Here is a 26,140-nt window from a genome sequence, read left to right as displayed (position 1 = left end):
TGATACCGGTCCGCTTCAGAAGTGCTTTCATTAAAGTGCTGCTCTTCACAGATGTTACATGGCCTAAAGTCCCTGTACACTTTTCAAGTGCTCAAAGGTATTAGTTTGTTCAGTTGGGTCCAGTTCAACCTGCCACCCTTTTAAGTATTTCACAAGAAGAAGAAAAAATAAAGGAAACAACATTTTCTTCATAAGTTGGTGCAGTAAAAACATGTAAAGCTATCCATCATTAAGCTATTTATTTATTGAACGAGGACTTGATCAGAAGTCAGAAGCCTATAAGGACAGTTCCACAAGGCCATTTATCATTGAACTGAATTTAAACAAGAAAACATCCAAAAGTGTTTTGCCCCACACATCAGGTCAGTTATCGATGAATATCCATTACTTAAGGACTTTGAGAGAAGTTTTTGACGCTATTGAGCTGAATCTCAGTTCACGGTGTGGCTACATACTTGTTGCATGTTGTTGTAGCTCACGTATTCACTTGTTTTATCAATGTTTCTCCCTCAGGCGATGGACCTGTACTACCACAACGAGTCGGACCCAGACACCTACCGTTGCCCTGGCGACAGCAGTAAGTCCCCGGCATTTTTTAAATTTTTGTACAGTACTTTTGTATTCTTCCACCTCCTTCTGTCCTTCGTTCATTCCAAGGAAGTACAGTCCTTTTGTGATCTTTCCCACTGTGACTATGTGTCATATCTGTCCGTCATCCTGGGGACATTCATCACTATTATGTGCAGTTTGGTTTGTTTTCACCATCATTCCAAACAGTCCTCTACTTGTCTCTTATTTGTTGTTTTGCCGCGGGAGCAGAAGGATTCGGCCTGCAGCACACACACGGTGTCGCTTTAACTCACCTCACCATCCTAATCCAACCTCTGAGCTCCCCGGATAATAACTGTTGTTCACAAACCAAGATTACTATTTTTTTGTTGTTCTGTGGAGACCGGCTCGGAGAGCAAAAACAGTAGTTACAGACATAATGCTGAGTGCTGATCATCATCACAAGCTTCCTTTCCCAAACCCGTTCACAACTTTTTGTCCTTCGCTGCAGCCAAATGAGGTGTTTATTCCTGCCAACATGACTGTAGGTGATTGGTGTTCACTTTCCATCGTGGCACTTGTTTGTGCCACAAACCGTCGTCCAAACAAAAGCACACAGTATGTGTGTGTCTCGTGTTTGGGCTTAAAGCCTGTGAATTCCTTTTGTAATTGCGGCCTTTGCCTTTGCTGCGGATATAGCATTAGCTTTACACGTGAGTGCACGTGTGTGTTTCAGCTCACCATTTATCATTTTTAACTTTGGTCTCAAAAGATATATCTAAGTCTGTGCATTTTCAAACTGCAATAGTTAGCTGATGAACCTGAATCCATGCGTTGCTATAACCTTGTTTTTCATTTGGGGGAACCATTCATTTCAGCTCTGGGATAATATGCACATCCTTGTCTCGGGCAGTGGAGGAACTTTTTAACTTAAAAATAGCACTACTGCAATGTATAAAAATACTCTTTTACAAGTAACAGTCCTGCAACTAAATGTATTTTCACAGCATTCAAACAGAAGCAACCACCAATTTGTTATGCAAAGGATGCTGTGGAGTGAACTGGCTTTTCCTCCATTACATTTCATTATAATGTTATTTTGAAAGTACACAAGACCATAAAATATATTCTAAGTATTTAAGTCCAAGTCCAAGTACACTCTGCTACTTCAATAACAAAAACTTTGTTGCAAATGTCCACGTACCCGCTGCCAGGCCGGAACATCAAGCGAAGTGCAACAACAAACAAGCACACAAACACGCAGCCATATTGTGAGGAGAACGTTTTGCACTGGGAGCAGTCTGCCTGTTAGTTGGGGGGAGTTCTCGGCACATGGAAAGACATCCAAGCGATCAGCAAAGCCGGGGACAAGCTGTTTCTGTGGCCTCGGCGGCAATGCTGCTACACACACTGTTCCAAGATGGGCAATTAACGGCATTCGGGGCACAGAATAACTTTTCAGTTATTCGCGGATATGTGCGACAGAAGGAGCGGCAGAGAGCAAACGACGGAGGGACGGATGCAGTGACGATAATCGAAGCTGTCCAACCAACGGCGTGTCCTCTCTGTGTTATAAAGTACCGAACAGCATCTGCTGTGGACACCTTCGTCAGAACGTGTCAACACACTCACCATTGGAATGCTGACTTGTTGTACACTGCTCTTCCCCCCCCCCCCCGAGATGTTTAGTTTAAATGACGTGTCTACGTCGACGAAGCAGCTCCCTTTCCCTTGTCTGAAGCTGTTGTTTTTCTCTCTTTTTGTCCTCCTCCGTGACGCATCGCTCACCTGTGTCAACCTGCCCTTCACACGTCCAACACAAACACCCACACGGGCAAATTTCCACAGACTGTACCTGATAATCCCTGAAGGCGCTCCCGAACCAGAGACCGGTTTGGAGAAGGCTGCTCCGACATGTTTCTTTTTTTTTGTTTTTCGTCACACCCTCAAGATTTTCAGTTGGAGTTTGCTGTGCTGAAGGCCTGTGCTGCCGATGACATCATCCCCGCTCCCTCCATCACAGCAAACTCTGGCCTCGATCCATCCCTCTCTTTGCAAACATGCTCTCATAATTTGGGGTGGCCTTTAAGATGGTTGCACTTCACTTGCTGCCTGTCTTTTTCCCCCCACATCTTCCCGTCTTCTCTCTATTGTGTTTACATCACGGAGTCACGCCATTTCCCCGAAAAACGTTTTAAACCTCGTTGAATTAGTAATACCGGTACCAGGAAAAACTGGAAATATGTTTCCCATTATCAAAGCTTCCTTCAATAACTTTCTAGGAAATGATTCAAAATGCAATTCAAGCTTCGGCAGCTCAGCTAGCCAAACAATCGACACACTCCAGTTGCAAAATAGAAGCCTCGCTGTCCTCTCTGAATGGCCGAAGGCCTTTATGTAATGGTGGCATTGGGTTTCTCACCACCGAGGCTCATTCACATTCCACGCCAGATCAACTGAAGCCACAAACCTCCTCTTCATCCCATTGGCGGACGAAAGAGATGAAGAGATTTTAGGGACGTCGTCTGCCAGAAGACAGCGTGGCGATGAGGATGCGTCGCTCTCTCTTAGTGGCCTGAGGGAGCGTGTGTTTATTCTGAGACTCTGATATCCTGCCCCTCAACCCCTCTGGCACCGCGACCAAACCTCTTCCTGTCCTTGTGTGTGTGTGTGTGTGTGTGTGTGTGAGTTAGTCAATACATGCTTTGGCATCGATGACAATGCTAGTAGTGGCTTACATAACAGACTAGGGTCTCACAAATAGACACCGAAAGGCAACAAATACGCAGCTTGATTATTGCGGAGCCTCCTCTTGTTTAGGGCTTAAGCGCTCTGCCAATCCAAAGAGGATTTAAGGGCCCGAGAGGAAAAATACTGAGTGGACCTTTTGTTAGTCTTGCTCTATCACTCTCTCTATCTCTTTATCGTTCTTTATCTGGTTCTCTCCTTATCTTACCTGCACATTTTTAAGATCAACCCAACAAAGAGCAACATGTGATGCACGAGCTTTTGCTCGTCTTCCCGCTGCTACTGTAGCGTGCAGTCATGAGGTGTTGTAGATTAAAAGAATGAATGTTGAAGGACGTCAACCCGTATCAAGGAGAAATAATCATGTGGTCTTGGGCTGCAGTGTAGGAGAGGTATGTTTGATACCTTGGATGTACCTGATGTGCAGTTTCTCTCTCTCACTCTCTCTCTTTCTCTGTGATTTAGAGAGAATGTGCGCGTGCATGTTCGGTCTGTCTCTCTGCGGGTTTTGTTTTGCCCTCCAGCTTTGTGTGTGTGTATGCATCAGTTGACTTTGTGGAACAGATTAATAATAGATTTGACCTGAGTCAAGGGAGAAACAGAGACACCAGAAGAAAGTTGAGGCTATTTTTAAAAACTGCACAGTCACATGTGCGCAATGAACATTACAATAAAGTATCCGCTCTGTGTTTAGTCTCCAGACCTGTCCCTGGTTAAGAAACGTCTTCAGCCTCTCTTCTGAGATTATTTGGTGTCTGATATATATGTAGATGGCTTTTTTTATCTTCACGTAACATTCTGCATGGTTGCACTTGCACAAAAGAGTTGGGGGAGCAATTCGGCAAGAATGAATGGATATTGCCTCAGCTTGTTGGCAGCTCCAAAACTTTGACTTTGAATTCCGGGTTTACTTTATACTTTGGAGCCCTGCAGGTGAATAACCTCAGCTAACTGGCTGTAATGGAAAAACTGGCATGAGAAATAATGAATGAATCACATGTCCCGACCTTTAAGTCCGTTTTTTTCTGTATGTATTGTTGAAACGTTACAAATAAGGAGAAGTGGGGTTTAAAATCGAACAGAGATTAAAGAGGAAGTGCCAGGCAAGATAAATAAATACCTAATGGTTTTATTTTAATAACGCTTTTATTCATTGCGTATTAGATAGAGGTGAGGTGGCAAAAGTACGAGCTTACGGGGAAGCATGTGAAGGCACCGCGTCGTCCCGCCCGCTGGGGAAACGCACTGAGCCGCGCGTGAAGGGCCAAAGAGTCCCGGGGAAGGAAATAAGAGGCGGAACGACTCCGCCCCTGAAAAGAAAGAAGGAGAAACATCTTGAGGATGAAAGTCTCCTGAGGCAGGAATGCGGTGAAGTCAGATTACCTGCCCCGCCGAGCAGCCCACCGCCTCTCCGCCGCCTCGCCGTTTCGGAAAAGACAAAAGATCGCTTATGAAAGACAGGACGACCGCTGTGAGTAAAAGCACCGATGATACACTATTGTTATGAGCCAATGCTCATGTCGGAGAACACTTCGGCAGGAGACTTGATGGTGTTTCTCCTTTGACCTACTTTCTGGAGTGGGTTTCTGTGGTTGGGGAGAAAGCCCTGGCTGGGACCCCGTAATCCCTTGATCTGGATTTATGGTGCTGCTTTGGGAAAAGCCTCCCTGGTAGGGGAGACCTTGTGGGGCAGCGCAGTGTGGAGCCCTGCAGACCTGAGAGGCGTGATCGTGTCCTCTGGTAACACACTGCCCTGTGTTTGCTTGTCCGTGTAGTTGGGAACATGACAACCTGTGAATCGGGCCCTTGGTTTTACTTTTAACACTTCATTGCAACTGCGGTATTTTATTGATTCTTATCAATATCGAGTGTTTGTATTGTTCAACTCTATTTTATTTAATCCATAAACTGTGTTGGAATATTGCAGCCACTGTTTATTTTAGATGGCATTGCTGTGTGTTCTCCCTTTTTCCTTGCACGGTTAAGAATGACCTTCTAAAGTGAGTTTGGCCCCTCTCATGTGATATTAACTTGCATTCTTCCATTCCGTGGACCTCACGTAACCCCTCTGAGCCCGTCCGATCATCTGTGAGCCAGCGCACAAAACGAGCAGCCATCCTTTGCACCGTTTCAACCATCACATTCGAGTCTTTGTGACCTCGAGAGACCAGGACCCGTGCGTCCGATCCGCCTTTGTCTCTCTTGTTTGACTTGGACGCATTGAGAGGTTTCCCGGTCTGTACTTTTCCACTACCAGCTTTTTTTCCCCTCTTGGCATCGCCCCCCCTTTCCACGGCTCAGGCTCTCTCTCTGGTTCTTTTGTATAAGGGGGGAACCTGCGTCACTCCCGTCCGTCCCATCGGAGAAGCAGCCAAATGCTAAAGCTTAGTTAAGAGGTTATTCGTATCCGATTATTTGCAAAGGCCAAACGTTGCATTCTCCGGAGGGTTTTGGGAGATCAGGAGTTGGGACAAGAAGTTGTTTACTTCATGTTCACTTCGTATGTTACGGGTCGCCATAAATGACTTACCGGACACATCTGGATGTCATTACAGCCTACGGGATTTATAGGATTCGTTTTCGCAGCTTTAATTGTGTGAACTGAACTGTTGCTGCCTTGGTGACGAATTTAGACTGCGTGACACGTGTGATGTTGCCAACGTTGCCATGGTAGTGACTTTCCACGGCCTTTTTAAAGAACTTATTTTTTTCCCTATTATGTTTTTTTTTTTTTTTTGCCATAAGTACACCGCGAGGTGCGGCTATGACGCATTAGGAGCGCAACGGCCTCTGATTGGCCCAGCGTGAAATCGGTCATCTTCTCATGATCCATTTAGCTGAAAGAGATTCGTGCAGAGGATCACGCCCACCGGAGGGGCGTGGGCTTTGTGCAGGCGCTCCTCCCCAACATGTTATAAAGCAGCGAGCCAAAGCCATGTTATTTGTATTTTAGTTTCGGGGCAGTGATCGCAGCACACCATGACTCTCAAAACAGAAGCAGAAAAGTCTGACTTGACTTACTCGAAATCTAGAGGGCTCGTGTCATTAGTCACCGGTATGGACTACTTACCATCTGAAGCAGACTCTTCTTCACATGTTTGGAATATCCTCTTCCCATGTTACTTTATAAATCTAAACTTTTTTTGTTCTTCCTTTCTTTTGTTGCAGCTTTTATGAAACAGAGGAGGATGGGTCTGAACGACTTCATTCAGCGGCTTGCCACAAACTCCTACGCCTGCAAGCAGTGAGTACCATGTGACGCGTGTCATTGTTCTCCCCCTGGAGGACTGGTTATTTGTCCTCTGGAGAATCCCAGATCAGCTACAAAGAGTGTAGATGCTTTTTTTGAATAAACTAACTTTGAATTCTTTTCTTTATTTTCAGTCCCGAAGTTCAGTCCATTCTGAACTTAAGTCCTCCTCAGGATGCTGAGCTCATGAACACAAATCCCTCTCCTCCTGTAAGCATATTTGCATCAAACAGTCAATTGTGTGCTTTCTCCTTTGTTTACATTTCAGCGTTTGCAGAGACACACACACACACACCCTGTGTTTAGATGTCATACATTTTGGGGTTCATTATGATGTCTCTAACATCCCCGTCTCCTCCTCCTCTCTCAGCCCAGTCCTTCCCAACAGATCAACCTCGGTCCATCTTCCAACCCTTCAGCCAAACCCAACGACTTCCACTTCCTGAAGGTGATCGGCAAGGGGAGCTTCGGCAAGGTCCTGCTGGCACGCCACCGCGCAGATGACCAGTTTTACGCAGTCAAAGTCCTGCAGAAGAAGGCGATTCTCAAGAAGAAAGAGGTGAGAGTGGGCGCAGGCATGCAGAAAGTGCACATGCAACCAAGTGTCCCTCCTTGTTAACCTCTCTGACCCCGCGCTCTTTGTAATCCTCAGGAAAAACACATCATGTCAGAGAGGAATGTGCTGCTGAAGAATGTCAAGCACCCGTTCCTGGTGGGCCTGCACTACTCTTTCCAGACAGCGGACAAACTCTACTTCGTCCTGGACTACATCAACGGAGGAGAGGTGAGTTACCAGATGAGAGATGAGGGCGTGAAGCCGAGGTGACCGAGGAGAAGCGGGAGGCCGAAGATGAGTGGGACCGGCTGGAGCGGCACGATGTCGATGGATGTAGTTTGAGAAGGAGAAGGGGATTTTTGGGAGGAATAATGCTGTGTCAGAATCCGAGATTAATTCGAGGCCGAAACACAGACAGAAAGACGGGATATCCTGTCATGCGAAGCAGAATAGGAGCTGCCACTCTCTTGTCTTTCTTTCTGTAAAGGAAACACCTCGCAGGAAATCGTGGGGTGGGTTGGGACAGCGGGAGAGACTCTGGGCCAAAATTAGCAGCGCCATTCAGGCTCAGTGTGTCTATTCCAGCTAATTTCCTGCTATTGTTGGACGAGCAGAGAGATTGCTGATTAACCACAGGACACGTTGCCTCTCCTTATCCCCTTTCTCTGTCACGCTGCTGCTCTCGCACTCCGCCTCCGGCTTTCTCCTCATCTATATTTCCCTTTTTGATAGTTCAAAACACAATCAAGACATTTTTCATGTTTTGTTACTACTAAGACTAATTTGTTTTTCTTGTCTTCCAGTTGTTCTACCACCTACAGAGAGAGCGCTGCTTCCTCGAGCCCAGAGCCAGGTTCTACTCGGCGGAGATCGCCAGCGCACTGGGCTACCTGCACTCGCTCAACATCGTCTACAGGGACCTGAAGCCGGAGAACATCCTGCTGGACTCCCAGGGACACATCATCCTCACAGATTTTGGCCTCTGCAAGGAGAACATTGAACCCAACGGCACCACGTCGACCTTCTGCGGCACTCCAGAGGTGAGGATCGGATGTCGTGGTCGCGCGGGGCTCTGACGGCACTCTGCGATGTTCGGTAATGAAGCTCACCACTTCTCCGTGTCCTTTCTCTGCACGCAGTATTTGGCTCCCGAGGTTCTGCACAAGCAGCCGTACGACAGGACGGTGGACTGGTGGTGTTTAGGGGCTGTTCTCTATGAGATGCTCTACGGCCTGGTGAGTGACATTCATTGAGTCCTTGATGTCACAATATTGGGTGATTCTGCACAAGCTTATCTCCTATTCGTTGCACGTGTTTTGCACATGATTCTATGCGTGGTTTGAAGTGATTCAATCAGCGATGGTCATGTGGACGCCTTGCCCATTCTTGTTGCCAAGATGCTAATCAGTTCCCTTTTTTTCCCCCCCCCCCTTTCCACAGCCTCCGTTCTACAGCCGCAACACAGCAGAGATGTACGACAACATCCTGAACAAGCCGCTGCAGCTGAAACCCAACATTTCTAACGCGGCCAGACACCTGCTGGAGGGCCTGCTTCAGAAGGACCGAACCAAGAGGCTGGGCTGCGCGGATGACTTTGTACGTGCTCGTTTACTTTGTTGAGTGTGTGTGTGTGTGTGTGTGTGTGTGTGTGTGTGAATCTGCAAGAATGGTGCGTGTTAAAGGGCATCGTGTAATTATTCTTCATCTGTGTTTCTTCACAGATTGAAATTAAGAGCCACGTCTTCTTCTCCCCCATCAACTGGGATGACCTCAATGCAAAGAAGATCACCCCTCCCTTCAACCCCAACGTGGTAAGTTTAGGATTTCCTTAGTCCTCGGTATTCTCATTTACTCGACTAGATCGAGAGCACGCAACGTCCTCGCTGTCTGGTCACACATTTCCAGACATGGCCGTGGATTTTACAGCCTGACTAATCCCCCCCCCACCCTCTCCTTCCTCCCTCTCAGACGGGACCTAACGACCTCCGGCACTTTGATCCAGAGTTCACAGACGAGCCGGTGCCCAGCTCCATCGGCTGTTCCCCAGACAGCGCGCTCGTCACCGCCAGCATCAAAGAGGCTGGCGAGGCCTTTGTGGGCTTCTCGTACGCCCCGTCTATGGATTCCTACCTATAGGACACCCAAAAGTACAGACCCTCCATGGACACCCATTCAGACTCACAGGACATGGAATGTGGTGTTTCCCTGCACTTGCATCTTGACCCCACCTTACATTTACCATTCGGGGTGAAAGATACTTCTGAACCAACCCCTGCAACCACACCGCGTCTGCAGGGAGCTGAAACCTGTGCACTTGCCATGATTTATCCAACTCCCGAAAGAGGACTTTCTGCAAGAAAAACGCCTGCTTTCTTCAGAGGACAGGTTAAATCCTCTGTTTTCCCCCCGATCGAGCAACGCACAATTTCTTGAACAGAGACAGACTGCAGCCTTTAATTCCCCCTCTCTTACCTGATCGCGGAGGTCTTTTGCACACAGCTCAGGCAGCTCAGACGCCCCCCCCAACCCGGAACCAACAAGCACACGCACCAACTTCCACCTGCACCTGATTTCCATCCTCATCTATGTAGGGAGACTTCTGAGAGTATCCAAGCACCCACAGGGGACCTTGCTTTTGACTTTTAAAAAGCAGAGATGACATTTATTTGGTGCTTTTGGTTTTCTTCTCATTTACTTTCTGTGGTTGAAAGGGGAGGTATTTGAAGCTGAATGTTACAAAGGAGATCTTTTATTTATTCTCTCAAATGTGCCTTTTTATTTTATTTTTTCTTCTCTCCATCCTCTTTGTCCGCATCAACCTTAAAGTTAACACGTTTTTTTTTTGTTTTTCATCGTTTTACGCCCCGACTTCGGGCCAGGAGAGCATTTGTTTTGAACAAGACAGGAACGGTGTGTAGCACCGAACAGACACACCTGTTGCAGCGATAGCGTGAGACGTAGAGAACTTAAACGGCGTTCCGAATCTTCATTTGCACATGAAACTATAATGGTGATAGTGAGAGAGAGAGAGAGAGAGAGAGAGAGCACTGCTGCTAGGTGACAAATAGCGTGATGTGTTCAGGAGTGTTTGTGTAGATTCTGCATACCAACTGTGTCCCCCACCCCCCCCCCCCTCATGCAGTCTACCATTCAGCTCGCAACAAATCGACATCGTAACTGAACATTCCATTTTAATATTGCTGTAATGCGTTTGGTGGTATTTAAGTATGTTGTACTAGTTTTAATGTATATTATTGAACAAAAAATGACTTACTGTGTGCTTGAATATATATGTAACAACAACTTAAATGTACTGTAAATTGTAAAATTGTTAAGATTCATGTGGCCATGTCTGGTTTGCAATAAAAGTTTAACTTTATACACTCTATAACTTTGTTTGCAATTTATTTTATGCGTACATTTGACTGATTTTCTTTCAGTTTGAAATATGCAGATTATTTTTGACTGAATATTGTCTTGACATTACAACAGAGTCCAACTTTCTAAGTTCTAGACTAAACAAGAACATACTGTATATACCTAGTTAATATTTACAACTCACCGGCAAACATGAGCGTGAAACGGACTCCCCCCCCCCACCCCCCCACATGCGTCAGCAGCTTTACACAACGATCATTGTGACGTCCAAACTATCGGCTGACCGCAGATAGAAAGATAACGCAACTCCAGGTCAAAGCACATTGAAAGCCGAGGTACATCGCACCAGAGGAGCATGGTTTTTATGAAGCTAAAGCTGCAATGATAAGTATAGTAGGAATGATGTAAGTTAACTGTTGTGTCTTCAGTAAAATGACGCAATGTGTGACTCAAACCTTTTACTGGAGCTAAAGGTTGTGCACATGGTTTAAATGCTAGCTTTAAAGAGGACTTTGCATGTCTACCAGAAGGGGGGGGGGGTGATATCATGCAGATGACTTCTGACCTCAAAACTCCGTGAGAAGCGGGTAAAATGGCCACAAGGATTTTAATTATAAGCGCAGTGATGGAATGCCGTTTTAGTGGAGAAACCCATAATCCGTTTTACTCCAACAAAACATCCAAACAGTTTAACGTTGTTGGACTGAAGTTATTTTTAAAATGCAGTGAATCCAGTTCAAAATATGCATTTTTCATGCAACATGAACGCAATATGAAAATGACCTCTTTCATTGAAAACAATATATCAGGTTAAAAATTGCCACAGAAAACCGGTCAAAGCTAAATTAGATCAATATTGGGTCGAAAAGTGTTATAGGTCAATATGTTACAGCTGCTAAACAAAATTGTGTTGGGCATTTTGCAAATGATGCAAAATACTACAGTGTGATATTATTGGCACCTCTGTATAATACTCTCGGTTTAGTAAAACTGTACAGGGCCAAAGGATATGCTACACTATTCCTGCAGCAATAGTCATCACTGTCATCTGCTGGCCTGGTCTGGAACTGATGAGGTTCAGCAGTTGCTCTAATTTATTTCCTCAGACAGCGCCACGGCATTACAGACGTAGTCATTTGGTTCAAGCAACTGAAGCTTCAATCCTCAATTACTTATCATCTTTAATATGTGAAACTTTTCCTAAGTTTGAAATGAATGAAATATAAATATATAGTTTGATTGTATGTGTCACATATGGAAGTTAAAGTTGGTGAAAACCTATTTTCTTCTCATTAGTAATATAACAAAAAACAGCGTGACTTTTTAATTACATTTTTCACAACATAATACTACTTATTTCTTGACATATTTTCCAACACAGTGTAATATGACTTTTTTGTGAATTTTCTTTTGGCCATACAAAAGTATCTATTTGTTCTACATTTTTTACAACATACATTACCATGACTTTTTCATGAAGCATAAGACTTTTCTTTTCAACATATTTTGCCATTGTGAGGACCCTCCTTGTCCCACACACTGTTGCACACACTGTTGCTCGTCGTCATCTTTTTGCAGGTGCTGACTGGAGGGCCGTCATCTGTATGACCCACACCAGAGCTGTTTTTCTATTTATGCTTGTGGGAAATAAAAAGGGCTTTTCTCAGCAGCCAGCTTGTCTCCGAGGTTTATTGCAGTCTACGGGCCGTGCTGTGATACTAGTATAACTATTGAATAAGTTCTATGACAAACACTACTATTACTTTTTTGGTAATGTTTTACAGCATACATTCCAATGATTTTTTTTTTAATGGATAAATAAATGCTTTTTTTTAGCATACTTTCCAATATATGTATTTCATTTAATTTAACAAAACGTATTGATAAAAAACATTATCTAGGACATGGATTACAAAGAATGTTTGTAATATTTTCAACACTCATTATGACTGTCTTATTCGTGACATTTTTACAAAAAATACTATGACCTATTAATGACGTTTTATGACAGAACACTATGACTTTCATGAAATATTGTCTGACTTTTATTGCCACAATGAAATTGTATTTTTTTATCATTATTTTATGACGGTTTTAATGAAGAACAGAACAAACAATGCTTGTTAGTGAGATTTCTCATGTCTTATCTCCTGTTTTCAATCTTTTTTCTTTCACTCCCAATAAGTCACAGTAGCTGACTTCAGGATGTTTTTGCGGAGCCAAACTTTAGCTTCACAACGGAGTGTTTTTACACTGTGGTTAGGCCTTAACTTAAGGTTCTGCTTTAAATCAAGTTTGACCTTTAGACCATCAATACGTATGTCTGCTGATTATGTTGCCAAGTCATGCTAAGTCACTTAGAGACACTCCATTCCTACAGGTGTTAAGCGCTGCTAAAACTAGATAAGAAATTACTTTCCACACGGTAATTTTCCAAGGTACAGTGTCACATAGTTGTATAATATTAATCAGGTGACTAATTCCTGATATATTAAAGACCAGTATTCAACATACTGACCACCCGTAATCATATTGGTCCCTGATTCATTGTTTAACGCACACTTTCCTTTGGTAAAGTTAATGAAGGATTCAAGAACCGGGTTCTACATGTCAATGTAAATACACGAGAAAGGAGTGCCAACCAGAGTGTTCCATGAACATTAGGGGACATTGTGTCATCTGTGAGGCTGCAGGACAGGTGTGACTAGTCAATCCTGCAGCATTCTTAGACTGCTGCAGGGCAAAAAGAGCAAAAACCGCAGGCGACCACCCATTTGTTTTTTCACATGCGGTATGAGAGGAAGAACATTATTGCGGCCACTTTAAAGTGGGGATCGGTGCAAAGCAGGAGAAAAACGCTTCATAATCCGTTAGAACGACAAAGCTAAAGAAATATAAGCAACACTGTTCCATTTTAAAAAACATTAAACTATACATTCTGTCCGATTCATACGTCACAACCAATGGGGACCTATGGTAGGCGTTCCCAGACGGAATCCTCGTTGCTCATTGGTGGTTCGGGCCGACACGGGCGAGGCTAAACAAGTAATTTGACAAAACAAGTAGCGAGCGTGCGCCAACACGAGAGAAAGAAGAGTTGCGAATAGAGGTAATGCCAGAAAGTTCTGAGAAGAAAGCGAATGACCCGTTTACACGAACATTAAACATCAGAGGCACCGCTGGCTCGTCAGGTAGGCAAGTGACACCATTGCTAAACGTAGCCTAAACGTGAACTCTTTATGAAGCGAGAGTTTCACGTGAAGCCCGCGTCATTATGTAAGAGGCTTCTGCTTAATTTAGTTCATTAACACGTTGTGTTTGCCTTGGTGGTCTTAACAGAAGCACCGTGCAACATTCCGCTCATGTCGTGGACCAAAACACACATAAATACATCTATATGTCTCATTTGGTAGTGTCAGTCACAACATGTAAACATATAACTTATCACAAGCTGGTCTTTTTGTTTAGGATTGAGACCGCCGTTTTGCAGACCTGTTCAGTTACATATTGGTACTTGGTGTCTTCATCTGACCCTTAATAATTGGAGTTGGATCATCTCCATTATCATAGAAATGGAGGAATATCCATCAACACACATCTCATAACTAGTATGAGTATTTTCCACCCTTTTTTTAAGGAACTGATTGTCCTGCTCAGATGTGTGTGTGTGTGTGTGTGTGTGTGTGTGTGTGTGTGTGTGTGTGTGTGTGTGTGTGTGTGTGTGTGAACTATGGCGCTCTGTGCGATGCTTTCATGGTGTATTTTTTCTGTTCCAGGGGGTTGACAATGGAACCCACCAGTGAGACCAAGAACTTGACCTCCAACCCCTCTGAGACCCAGACACTGGAGCAACAAAGCAGCACAGGTACAGACAGAGGGCAGTAGCATTGTTCTATCAAGAAAATATTATGGTATGCATTAATATATCTGATACAAATGGCCTACGCCTTACGTCCCCGCCGCCTGCACTCGGAAAAAAGTCCTGAGCTGGATTTTGCAACACAAAGACATCCAGATAAATCAGTAAACCAGACACTGATTAATTCTAAAGCCCAGCATTGTTGATGATGATGATTATGATTACATGTCGGTGTCACATTGACTTTGCTGGCATTATATCAAAATGTCACATGCAATAATCATTTCAGTAGGCACAGATTCATTCCATCGCATGGACTAAACGGAGCTCAAAGACACCGGGACAGTTAATGAATGTCCCAGTGAATCAGAGCATAGTTTACAAGGCCAAAACATTCCAGGAAAAGCTTTCTGTGTGCCGAAAATGTGGATCATAAAGGAATTGTGTTTACTAACATAATATAGTAGTAGTAATACATTTCGATACCAGTAATCTGAGCAAGGGCGCTGAAAGTCGGAGGATAGAAAAAGGGGAATTTGCCAATTGTCTGATTAGATCCCATCGCAAGATGCTCGTATAGTGCTTCCAAAATAAAACCCAAGCTGCAGAAATGCAACAACAGTAGCTAAAATACTCAATACAAGTGAGGACAGTCTAACATGTAAAATAGTAATTCACAATGTCTGTTATGTAAAACTGAGTGAGTGAGAGGGCTATGCAGTGCAAGGGTCAAAGCACATATAGGACCCTGCAGTTTGCAGCTGCATCTCTGTTTTTCCTGCATAAGAATTAAATTAAAAATAAATGAAAAAAAAGAAGAATGCTGAGGCAATCTTGTAAGTCTGTGTGTGTGTTTATCTTTAACTTGAATGAATCACTGTGAGCTTATAGACATTCCTAATCATTAGAGATACAGTGCATCCAGAAAGTATTCACAGCGCTTCACTTTTTCCACATTATGTTATGTTACAGCTTTATTCCAAAATGAAAATTAAATTCATTATTTTCCTCAACATTCTACACACAACAACCCACAATGACAAAGTGAAAACTGTTTTTTGCAAATCTGTTAAAAATAAAGAACGAAAAGCACCTTTGGCAGCAATTACAGCCTCAGGTTCCATCAGGTTGGATGGGGAGCGTCGGTGCACAGCCATTTTCAGATTGCTCCAGAGATGTTCAATCGGGTTCAAGTCAGGGCTCTGGCTGGGCCACTCAAGGTTCTGCAAAGGAGAATGGAAGAAACTGCCCCGAAATAGGTGCGCCACGCTTGTGGAATAGTACCCAAGAAGACTTGAGGCTGTAATTGCTGCCAAAGGTGCTTCAACAAAGTATTGAGCAAAGGCTGTGAATACTTATGTACATGTTAAGTTTTCGTTCTTTATTTTTAACAGATTTGCAAAAAACAGTTTTCACTTTGTCATTGTGGGTTGTTGTGTGTAGAATGTTGAGGAAAATAATGAATTTAATCCATTTTGGAATAAAGCTGTGACATAACATAATGTGGAAAAAGTGAAGCGCTGTGAATACTTTCTGGATGCACTGTATCTCTAATGATTAGGAATGTCTATAAGCTCACAGTGATTCATTCAAGATAAAGTGTTTATGCTTAAACCCCCTTTACACACACACACACACACACACACACACACACACACACACACACACACACACACACACACACACACACACACACACACACACACACACACACACACACACACACACACACAGACTTACAAGATTGCCTCAGCATTCTTCTTGGTAACTTCTGACCTCTAATTCCACTCAATCAGCACTTCTAAAGGGACTTCATGGTTGGGGGAGAAAAGCTGTCACCCTTCCAAAAGTTATACCATACTGTTGTTACAATATTTATTACCTACTAATTAACTAAACTCATTTCCTTGACTTGAGGTTTGTGAGCGGAGTTTCTTTGCTATGGCACATAATAAATATTATATTATATTTGCACTTACAGCTGTAAACAAGAACACTGCTTATACTGTATTAATCACTTGATAGAACAACTGGTTTGTTGGCCGGACTCCAGGGTCTTAGTGCCGGGTCCGTTAGGCACCTCGATGTCTGCAGCTGATGCTCCCTGATGCATCCACCCGGTTATCTCTCATGACTTGCAGGCCACCAAGAAATATGACAAATGTCTAACTAGAAAGACAGCACCAAGTCCTTTCATGTACCTTAATTCGGGCACTTATATATAATGGTAGCCTATACATTGTGTGTATTAAAACATATTAAAACTAAATGAAAAAAAGTCTAAATTTCATGATTATGAAGACAATTGTAGTCAAATTAAGTACACAGCCTATTTTAAAAACAGATCTATCAGGTTAAAACGATAACCATTATTAAGGTATAGTATCTTCTATTCAAAGCTGTACTTCAGCCTTCTAGAAAAACAAGTCAACATCCAAAGGTTGTGCATATTGAAGCAGTTATTAATGATGGGTTCTGTAACAACACACAGCGGCAGTGGGCATGTTTAGAAAGCGTTGCCAACTCTTTTAATGTAACAGCAGCAAGAAGCACCAGCTCCAAAGGTCGCTAAATTTAGCGACAAAGTTGCCAAGTCAGCAACACCGACGGGCCGTCCCATCTGGCCTCCCTCCAAAGCCTCCCCAACCATAATGATCACGTCCGAGATAAACTAACCAGGACGACTACAACCGTGGTATTGTTTGGCTTCAAGTCTTGCGGGAGACTAATGCCACCAAATGTTTTCTGACACACACCTCCCACCCCTCCTTCGACACATGGGACACTATTAGCTAAATCTGCGAAAGCTCGGGGACGGACTTTGGGCCGGGGGCCTTTGGTTGTTTGGCTCTTAACCGTCCATCATCTGACTCGCCCTCTGTCCCTCCCTCCAGGCGGCAGATGGCTGCTGCTGGTGGCGGCCGGAGCGGCGTCCCTGAGCGGCCTGATGCTGGGCTACGAAATGGGCCTGACCTCCGGCGTCCTGCTGCAGCTGCGGGGCCTCCTCTCCCTCACCTGCCGCCAACAAGAGCTGCTGGTCAGCTCGCACCTGCTCGGCGCCCTCCTCATCTGCCTGGCCGGCGGCCCCGTGTTGGACCGCTACGGCCGCCGCTGGTCCCTGCTCCTGAGCGCGGGGCTGGTGGTCGGGGGGAGCGTCGTGCTCACGGCGTCCAGCTCGCTCGTCGCCTTCGCGCTGGGCCGGGTGGTGGTGGGCATGGGAACGTCGCTGTCGGGGACCGCGGCGTGCCTGTACATTGCGGAGATCTCGCCGAGGGAGAGGAGGGGTCTGCTGGTGACGCTCTACGAGCTGATGCTGGTGGTGGGCGTCATGCTGGGATTCGGCTGCAGCTACGCCTTCGCCGCCCTGCCCAGCGGCTGGGCGTATACGTTCGGACTGGCGATCCCCCCGGCGCTGCTGCAGATCGCTGCACTCCTCTTCCTCCCGCCGAGTCCCCGCTTCCTGGTCTCCCGGGGCAAGGTGCAGCGGGCCAGGGTGGTGCTGGCCAGGATGAGAGGTGGGACTGAGGAGCACGTGGAGAAGGAGCTCATGGACATCAGGACGGGACTCAAGGAGGAATCGGAGCACAGTTTCTGGGAGCTGTTCAGCTCCAAGGCCAACCTGCGCTCCAGGCTGCTGACGGGCGTGACCTTGGTCTTCCTGCAGCAGGCCACCGGTCAGCCCAACATCCTCTCCTACGCGTCACCGCTCCTCCGCAGCGTGGGCTTCGCCAGCGACGCCGCGGCCACCTTGGCCTCCACGGGGTTTGGGGTGGTCAAGGTGGTCGGCACCATCCCGGCCGTGTTGCTGGTCGACCGGGTGGGACCCCGCAGCTTCCTGTGCGGGGGCGCCGTGGCCATGGGGCTGTCGCTGGCGGCGCTCGGCGCGCTGACGCTGCAAAGCCACACCAACCTCACCAGCCTGTGCAAGAGTCACACCGGACCCAACGGCACCACGCAGGCGCCGTGGGGCTTAAACCAGACCGCCGTGCAGCCGGGGAGCGGTGACGTCTTTGCGACCGACCTCCCCCACCAGTGGAACAGCGAGGGGTCACAGCGGGCCGACCGAGAGGACCACGGGGTCGGGGGGGCGGCGGTAGGGGCCTCCTTGCTGAAGTGGGCGTCACTGATCAGCCTGCTGGTGTATGTGGCGGCCTTCTCCGTTAGCCTCGGCCCAAGTAAGCAGCAAATCTTTCCCACGACCTTCGTGCACGTAAACACGCGCACACAACGCGTTGACTCCTTCTTGTATTAGTAATTGGGGGAGTCTCCCGTGTGCAAAGTGCAGCAATAGTTATCATGCGTGCGTATACATACAGTCTCTCAGATAAAACAGTGACAGCCTTTAACTCACCACACAATATTGTGCAATATCAAAACTCTACTGGATCATATTCGCCTGTGTTTATGCCTCATTAATGTTGACTGACATTCTGGGTGTGTTTTTTTTTTTATTGTCTTTCCAGTGGTCTATGTGGTTCTCAGTGAGATATTTCCGATGGGAGTCCGAGGCAGGGCTGTTTCCGTGGTGTCTGCTGTAAACTGGGCCACCAACCTGCTGATCTCCATGACCTTCCTCACAACTACAGGTGCGTGTGTGTGCTTTACACCGCCAGTCAAAGGTGAAGGTGTGTCCAAACATATATTCCCCAGGACTAGTATCCGCTTCTGTTCTGCAAACAATACTCGCAGATTAACGCTCTCAATTTAGCTTTTTTATATTTTAAGAAAAGCAAAAAAACAGAGCAACTCTTCTAATTGGCTCCAGAGATTTTCTGCAATACCCGTTTTGTTTTGTGTTTACTCTTATGAGTCAGAAGGGGCGGGTCTCACCTCGTTTCACCGTTTTCACAGTCAGTCATGCTGCTCATCTGTTGTGGAGCCATAACACTGCAGATAAGACAGTGTAGGATCAGGAAAGAGACCGTTTGCTCCCTTTTCAGATTCATGCAAATGCTTGACCCAATCTGCAAATTGTGTTATTCTTATTGTGAAAAGTACCTCTAAACTTCATTAAAACACACTAAACATACTTATAAGGCTGTGTCATAGCACAATCTGCCCGAGCTAACCTGCAGACATTTAAGGATACTTTTTTTTGCTGTTTTTTTTTTTTTCTAGAAAAGTTCGGCGTGGCCAATGTGATGTTCCTCTACGCCGCCATGAGCTTCGTCCTCCTGCTGTTCGTCATCTTCTGCGTCCCCGACACCAAAGGTCGCACGCTGGAGGAGATATCCAAAGAGCTGGCTAAGAAGTAAACGGCCCGCCCTCCACGCGATCTCAATGTTGTCAGTGTATCGAGTCAAATTTGTGAAGTGGACCGCTTCAGGGGAGCCAGATCAGCAGCAGCGGCAAATCCACAGAGATTTTAGTTAGTTTTTTGACGGACCACAAAAGAACACCTCGCCTTAAGGAGAGGGGGGAGCCGAAGGGCCAAGAAGGACAATGTTTTAGCACTGTTATGACTTTGGGGCACCATTTATGCACCTCACCCACACCACAGGATTTCCAGCTGATTCCGCTTCTGGCTACATGCCGTATGTGTGTAACGGGGGAAATCACCTGGGAATGGATGGTGTACTTCGGATTTAAAAGAAATAATAAAAATAATGGCGATGAATGTGTGAATTAGCAAAAGTGAGGATATCTCAGGGTTCAGGCTTGTTAAACGGCAGTAAAAAAGGTAAACAATAGGGATTGAATATATTTATATCATGAAATATATTTCATTTCTTAAATTACATATTATATAATGATATTTAATACAGGCCCGGTAATGCAGAAAGGGGCATTACACCTTGAGGCAGAGCTCACATTTTACCACTACAGCCTTTTAGGGTTTTTCAATTTTGACATGACGTTGTGACGTCAGACATTATTTACAAAGTAGAGACCAGCGGTTGGATCCCACCGACTGGGACGCTGAATTTTGCCAGAGATCTCAAGTTTGTCTACACATCTGTAGTTTCATTAACACCTGGCAAAGTACTCAGCAGCTCTTTTTTGTTGGTTGCTGCTAGCGTAGATGTGCCTGGACCACATTTGGTCATTTTTTCCTCACGCAGCCCAACGGGTCAAAAAAAAAAAAAAAAGCCAGCCCATTGGACTAAGATGGACAACCCGATTAAGACACATGATCACTTTAAATGTCTGTGCATGAAACACTTTTTCGTATGCTGCTCTCTGCTTTATGTGATGTAATGACATGAACATACATACTACATGCAGCATGTCTACCACAAGCAGATACACTGTGTCTTTTTCTTTTACATTTCATGGGAACACCCAATCAAACAATAATGAATCAACCCAACAAACAAGCAAACTAATACTAAACTCCTCGTATCAGGTTATAATATTGAATGTATTGTGTAACGAAAAAAAAAAGTATGAAAACGTATTGTCTTGTTTGTTGATGCCAAAATTAAACTTGATTAACAAGAGGGAGGTTTACTGGAAAAATTTACTTCTATGTGGACATGCCCATGAATAAATTTGCACATTTTAAAATCTGTACTTTGATACCCCCTTATTTGTATTTCTTTCTGTCACACTGAAGAGCTTCACTGCGCCTGCACTCACAGACAAAGAGGAGATAATCGAGGTGAGAGTAAGACAGCAGCACCGTAGTGGTGTTTTAACGTGAACCTTTATTTTTATACAAAATACAAAATTCTGAACAAATGGCACAAATGCTCAGTTCACACTTATTCAAAAAGTCCATCACATTTAATCAACTTCTTTCCCATCACATCCCACACATCTACGTTGCCTGTCATTAGGTTTTTTTTTACATTTAAAAACACTAAACAATCTTTTTTTCTGTTTAGGAAAATTATTGTCTATGAAGTTTTTTTTTTCTTGGCTAATACTATAAGCACGGGCTCTTTGAACACTGTTTGGTTTTATGTTCCTTCAGAAAAACTCAAATGAATTTAGCGCCAAGCCTCTTTTGCTAGATGCACTGCCATTAACTTTGTGTGAGTTCATTTAACTTCTGCATTATTCATTTGAGTTCTTTGCTGAAACATCACTGTCCTTTTTCTCAGAGTTTCTGTTCCTATGCAGCAATTTCCTTGAAAGATTTGGCCCAGTGTTCAATGACTTAATTCCCGCGACAATTTCCAATGCCTTAACTGGCCTCGTGCCGACTAACCAGTGTCCTTCAGAGAAAGACGGCTACTGACGGGTATCCAGTATCCACTTAAGACAGCATCTGGTTAATCCAGCAGCCAGCCGTTGGCTTAAGTTAGGGATCAGCGGCTCAACACACCACCTGAAACATAAAATACCCCTTAAATCCTTTGAATGTTTTCATTCTGTTGAAAAACCTTTAGGACAGCGATCTTGGTGTCTGTACATTGTCCAGCCTAGAAAGAAAAAAAAAACTCATCTTTAAGTAAGTTTAAAACTATTGTTAAGAGTTGAAAAGATAAATAAGAGTCTCTGTGCGATGCCAAAGTGGACAAACAAGAACACATTTATAGCAAACTAACCAAACTATGGAAGGAAATGTGAGAAACCAACGGTTCCAATTGGACGCGCGTGTGTGTTGTGGGTGGACACGTCCCCCTGCACGAGGACCCGCTCTTGCTTAAGAGTACAGGTGGGACAGTGAGGACTTGGTCTGACGTTGGACTGCTGCTTTTTCTCTGGCCAAAGACACGGACGGAGAGAGGCTCCTAGAGAGGGGCAGGCTCAAAGGTGAGGTTCCTTTGTGTCCACCCGCGGTACCGAACTCACTGCGGTGACCACAACTGCTAAGCGTTGAAATGGTGAAGAAAAAAAAAGAAAAAAATAAAGACTGAATAAAGCGCCGATGAAAGAGCGAGAGCGGACGTCTGCCTCCGGCCATCCGCGTGCCGCCGGCCGGCTTCCCCCGATGGGATGTGACATCCAACCTCGTACTGGAAAGTTTTCTCTGTTTAAAATCCCCAAGAAGCACAATAGCGTCTTTCTTTAACGTTTTAAAACTCCAAACTGGGACAGTTGAAGATTGTCTTTAAATTCCGAGCCGGCGTACGTTGATCGTTGAACTCTTCCCCACGCGGGGCGAACAAACCGGCGCCTTCTCTGTCCTTCGATGCCTCTTTCTTTGACTCTTGGTTTTATTTGCCGAGGGGTTTCGGCTTCCGACACTCGAACAGCAGCGGGTAAATCTGCTCGACGGCCGTGGCCACGTTCTGCACATTTGGTCCTGGGTGAAAGAACGAGAATTAAGCTTCAACGGCACGACAAAATGAGGCAACAGGCAGTAAAGCCCAAATACAGACCAGAGCAGTAGAGCAGATACCGTCGCGTTTGGGTCAATCTCAGCCTAACGAGCGAAAACACACAAAGAGCGCACACACTCCTCGCCTCGAGGAATCGGGGTTGTTCACAAGCCGCCTTTCTGGTTGGGACAGACTAGGAAAGCGCGTGTCCACGGCGCAGCGCCAATCCGGCGGTTTCTGTGAGAGTGCGAAAGGCTTACCTGTGACTGTGATGCTGCCAGTAGAGAACACCTGGACCGTAGCCTTTATGTGTTTGATCCTGTACGTGGCGGCCGGATGGAGCTCTGGTTCATAACTGACGGAAAAACAAACACAGACAGACAGACAGAGGTTAGGTATTGGTGCGTGGAAGGCTCACGAGCACGGCTCGTCTAAAAACAAGTACGGGCACAGCTGAGACGATTACATGGCGCTGTTTGACAGTACTCTTTTTACGTGTTGTCACATAAACAAGGGAATGGGAGGTTGACTGCAACCACACACAACAGCATCTCCTGTGTGTGATCAGTGTTGCTAAACCAGTGCTGCCACCACTAGAGGTCGCCCTGTCCTTGCCATTACTGAAAGACTAAAAAGCAAAAAGACAACAAAGCCATTCACTTTATAGTAAAAAAAGATTCAAACAAACACTTCTAAATAAATGCTCGGAGCGAACGTGAGGGAAAAGATTTGAATGACAGTGATGGTGGTGCTTGTGATGTGTAGTTGTACATTACCTGGCAATGGGTCGGTTTTTTATTGTAAAGTCTACAAGTTGGATCCCAAACGGCATGGAGCACACGGCCAGGACGTTCACCACTTTGAAGGCGGAAAACCTCACCTGGACACACAACACGCACACATGCAAATGTATTTGGAATTTCGAAGCAAAGGGACAAGTCGTTCGATGTCGGGTCTCATGGCCCTATAAAGAGAAATCACTTCAGACATTAGGGATTCATCCCGTGCGCTTCCTCCCACAGAGAGACTGGTTGTCTGTCTCCATGTCTGCCTGTGACACAATAACGTCTTTTTGTTCTTAGGGACGAATGCTAATTTTTGAGCTACAAACGGACACTTATTAAATTAACCATACAAATGGATACTTATTAAATTAACCTTTAACCGGTCATATTAGACAAAACTAAGTTAATAAGACAAGGATTGTAAAAAACGCCAAAATCTACTGACACTCCACAGACTTTCTATATAGGGTCGGTATTTACAGATTATTCAAACTGTCAGAAATATAATTATTCAAGATAAGCATTTTTTCATTCTCTCTAAATAAATACTACAATTCAACATTTCTCCTTTCGGCAGAAAATGACGTGTAATAAACCTGAGAAAATAAAATGTAAGGACACGGCAGTTCCAGTTTGATTTTTTTAAGACTTGAATCCTAGAAAGACAATCTGAAATGTGAACCTTTAACAACTTCTATTTTTGCATTCATGTTCATTTTTCTGACTTTGTAAACAAAACAGCGAAAAAAGAAAATGGAATCTGTTCCCATGTAGCTAACAAACAGGTTTGCTCACCTTGAAGCCCAGTTTCTGCAGAACGCGTGCTAACCTGCGAGCACCCAGCTTTGCGTCATCCTCGCTGAACAAAGAAAAGAGCAGATTTGCATCGCAAAAGAGATGTAACACATACACAGTGTTCAGGGCACAACCAATGGCCTCCCGGTGTTGGTTTGAGGTGGCTGATTGGCCAAAAATGATAACCGCAAGCTCTATGGTGCACGACAGACAATAACGCTTCTACACTGCTGGCAGTTGATGTTGAACAAGACAAACAATAAACATTTTTCCCACCACAGAAAATGAACCACCCGCTGGCAGCATCCAACTCCTCTTGCTACGTGCATTTGTAGATTTAACTTTTGCACGTCCGGTCAGTCAACGTCTCACCTCGTTGCTCCGGTGCAGATGATTTTCCCCGAGGACCAGATCGAGGCCGTTATTTTGGGCTTCCGGAGCTTCATCAGGACTTTCTGAAGAACAAAGAACGGTCCAATGTGAACGCACAACCACGTGACCCATTCCGTGAGTGTAGCGGAGCCGTGCCCAGTCACGACGAGGTGGAGCTCCGCCGTTGACTTCCTTACCCCTATTTCTGGCTTATAGATGACATTGGTTCCCTCCAAGGCAATGGTGCGCAGGTTGAGGTGGCACCTGACCCTGAAGGTCGCCACCACATTGGTGATGATGATATCGAGTGCGTCGTCATTGCTTGGCTCCATGAGGAAGTGTGCGGTGCAGCGAGAGGACCACGGGAGCGTTCTCCTCACACATTCGCCGCCGCCACCATCGCCTTTTCACGGACGGACGGGGAGAGACGAGTCGAGCTGGACGGGAAAAAGGGCCCCCGGGGTCTTTTAGTATTCAGAGAGTTAGAATTTGAACGTTTTTCATTTTGATTCAATAACCTTCGCAAACATTTACCAAAACTATAATACAACCCAATGTTCCTTGGTCTTTTTTAAATGTAATTTTGCTACATGCCTTTTGATGTTGATTTATAATAGCTTGCACATAAACAATAAATGAACACACAGAAATGAGTAAATGTTTCTACAGCTGACTACAAACGTTATGAAAGGGGCTTAACGTGTCACCTTAGACGCAACACCAATTCATATCTGCACATCAGAGGAGGGATTTAAACATTTCGGGTTTCATTTTCGTACTTTCAGACTATTTGTGCAATTAGCTACGTTACCTAGCGCTCTGCGGAAAAAGGCGAAATAACGTTATATATTTGAGGATAAACGACGTGTAAAATGCATCAACGTTAAATATGTTGTTCGAGGTTCAGCTCGCCTGAAATGTGAGGTGTGTGCCGGTGGTCCAGCTGACGCGTTGTCCCTCCCAGTGTTGCTTTATGAAGTAACGCAACGAAACGGGACCATCTTACTGACCTTAAGGACTAAAAAATTAAGAGTAACGATACCCCTCAACAGCCCTGCGACTGCGGTGAATACGGCTATCGGCTAACTAGCAACAAAGAAAGTGCACAAGCATTAATGAATGAAAAGTTGTTAGCTAAGCTAGCTAGCATGCTAGCTGCGTAGCAGTTACGCTGAGGAAGATGGGGTTTGTAACTGTTTCCGGGTGGGTTTGCGTGTAAACGGCAAACGTGTGCATGTGGAATGTGTGCTTGAATTCTTAAGATACCTCATCGGCAAACTCAGTGCAGTAACCCCGAGACATAAACAGCCCAGTCAACGGTGAAAAAAAAATCTGCAAGGACCCCTGCATCCGTGGACTGGAAGCAAAGCTCTTTCCTGTTTTTGGAGTTTCAGAATAAAGGCAGGCGATTAACTGAATTTGAAAATAACCAACTTCCGGCAACACCTTTCAAAATACAACAATACAGATTAATTCAGGCTCAAAGTTATAATTTGTCCAACAGAAGGTTAAAGTGCTTGTTGACTGTGGCCAAATTATGTTTTCAAAAATTTGCCTTTATGATCATCTATGTCTGCCAATATTACATTTAAGTTTATGTTAACACCCTTTTCCAGATAACAATGTGTAACTTTTCTC

General features: G+C 45.0%; 3 protein-coding genes across 8 annotated transcripts in view; 2 read left to right on the top strand and 1 right to left on the bottom strand.

Annotated features, from left to right (window-relative positions):
• sgk1 (serum/glucocorticoid regulated kinase 1) overlaps nucleotides 1-10,483 on the top strand; it is a 69,963-nt gene extending 59,480 nt beyond the window's left edge. For 3 of the 5 annotated variants that reach the window (XM_062559471.1, XM_037450074.2, XM_037450075.2), the window contains 10 exons: nucleotides 514-577; nucleotides 6,466-6,541; nucleotides 6,682-6,757; nucleotides 6,918-7,106; nucleotides 7,200-7,331; nucleotides 7,907-8,143; nucleotides 8,243-8,338; nucleotides 8,544-8,699; nucleotides 8,825-8,914; nucleotides 9,072-10,483. In XM_062559471.1, the coding sequence (XP_062415455.1) occupies nucleotides 514-577; nucleotides 6,466-6,541; nucleotides 6,682-6,757; nucleotides 6,918-7,106; nucleotides 7,200-7,331; nucleotides 7,907-8,143; nucleotides 8,243-8,338; nucleotides 8,544-8,699; nucleotides 8,825-8,914; nucleotides 9,072-9,239 (1,284 nt within the window). In that variant the 3' untranslated portion in view covers nucleotides 9,240-10,483. Of the gene's footprint in view, nucleotides 1-513; nucleotides 578-4,621; nucleotides 4,769-6,052; nucleotides 6,353-6,465; nucleotides 6,542-6,681; nucleotides 6,758-6,917; nucleotides 7,107-7,199; nucleotides 7,332-7,906; nucleotides 8,144-8,242; nucleotides 8,339-8,543; nucleotides 8,700-8,824; nucleotides 8,915-9,071 lie in introns of those variants that run through there. The other 2 variants (XM_062559472.1, XM_037450076.2) reach the window with 2 other exon arrangements.
• A 3,040-nt stretch (nucleotides 10,484-13,523) lies between these two features.
• slc2a12 (solute carrier family 2 member 12) lies at nucleotides 13,524-20,778 on the top strand. Of its 2 annotated transcripts, none has more exons than XM_037450078.2 (5): nucleotides 13,524-13,676; nucleotides 14,258-14,346; nucleotides 17,235-18,515; nucleotides 18,804-18,926; nucleotides 19,459-20,778. In XM_037450078.2, exons 1-5 carry the CDS (start codon nucleotides 13,594-13,596, stop codon nucleotides 19,593-19,595), a joined length of 1,713 nt encoding a protein of 570 aa, XP_037305975.1. In that variant the 5' UTR covers nucleotides 13,524-13,593; the 3' UTR covers nucleotides 19,596-20,778. The 2 variants fall into 2 exon arrangements, with proteins under 2 accessions (XP_037305975.1, XP_037305976.1); XM_037450079.2 differs by having other exon boundaries at nucleotides 13,541-13,672.
• Nucleotides 20,779-20,967: 189 nt separating this feature from the next.
• Nucleotides 20,968-25,878, bottom strand: tbpl1 (TBP-like 1). The gene is made up of 7 exons (XM_037450081.2): nucleotides 25,769-25,878; nucleotides 24,700-24,939; nucleotides 24,503-24,585; nucleotides 24,131-24,194; nucleotides 23,327-23,430; nucleotides 22,811-22,905; nucleotides 20,968-22,534 (listed from the first exon to the last, which is right to left on the bottom strand). The coding sequence occupies exons 2-7, from the start codon at nucleotides 24,832-24,834 to the stop codon at nucleotides 22,446-22,448; spliced, it is 570 nt and encodes a 189-aa protein (XP_037305978.1). The 5' UTR covers nucleotides 24,835-24,939; nucleotides 25,769-25,878; the 3' UTR covers nucleotides 20,968-22,445.
• Between the last annotated feature and the right edge of the window lie 262 nt (nucleotides 25,879-26,140).

The sequence above is a fragment of the Pungitius pungitius genome, chromosome 20, assembly GCF_949316345.1.
Source record: "Pungitius pungitius chromosome 20, fPunPun2.1, whole genome shotgun sequence".
NCBI classification, from domain to species: Eukaryota; Metazoa; Chordata; class Actinopteri; order Perciformes; family Gasterosteidae; genus Pungitius; species Pungitius pungitius.
Note: the sequence above shows the minus strand (reverse complement) of the source record. Positions and strands in the feature narration are given on the sequence as shown.

Bases quoted from the DNA above. Each gene is read 5' to 3' on its own strand.
- slc2a12 (XM_037450078.2), top strand. From the start codon at position 13,594: ATGCCAGAAAGTTCTGAGAAGAAAGCGAATGACCCGTTTACACGAACA. The intron at 14,347-17,234 runs GTACAGACAGAG...CCCTCCCTCCAG, and splicing joins GGAGCAACAAAGCAGCACAG to GCGGCAGATGGCTGCTGCTG. The intron at 18,516-18,803 runs GTAAGCAGCAAA...TTGTCTTTCCAG, and splicing joins CTCCGTTAGCCTCGGCCCAA to TGGTCTATGTGGTTCTCAGT.
- tbpl1 (XM_037450081.2), bottom strand. From the start codon at position 24,834: ATGGAGCCAAGCAATGACGACGCACTCGATATCATCATCACCAATGTG. The intron at 24,195-24,502 runs GTGAGACGTTGA...TTCTTTGTTCAG, and splicing joins ATCTGCACCGGAGCAACGAG to CGAGGATGACGCAAAGCTGG. The intron at 22,535-22,810 runs GTAAGCCTTTCG...TCTTTCACCCAG, and splicing joins TGGCAGCATCACAGTCACAG to GACCAAATGTGCAGAACGTG.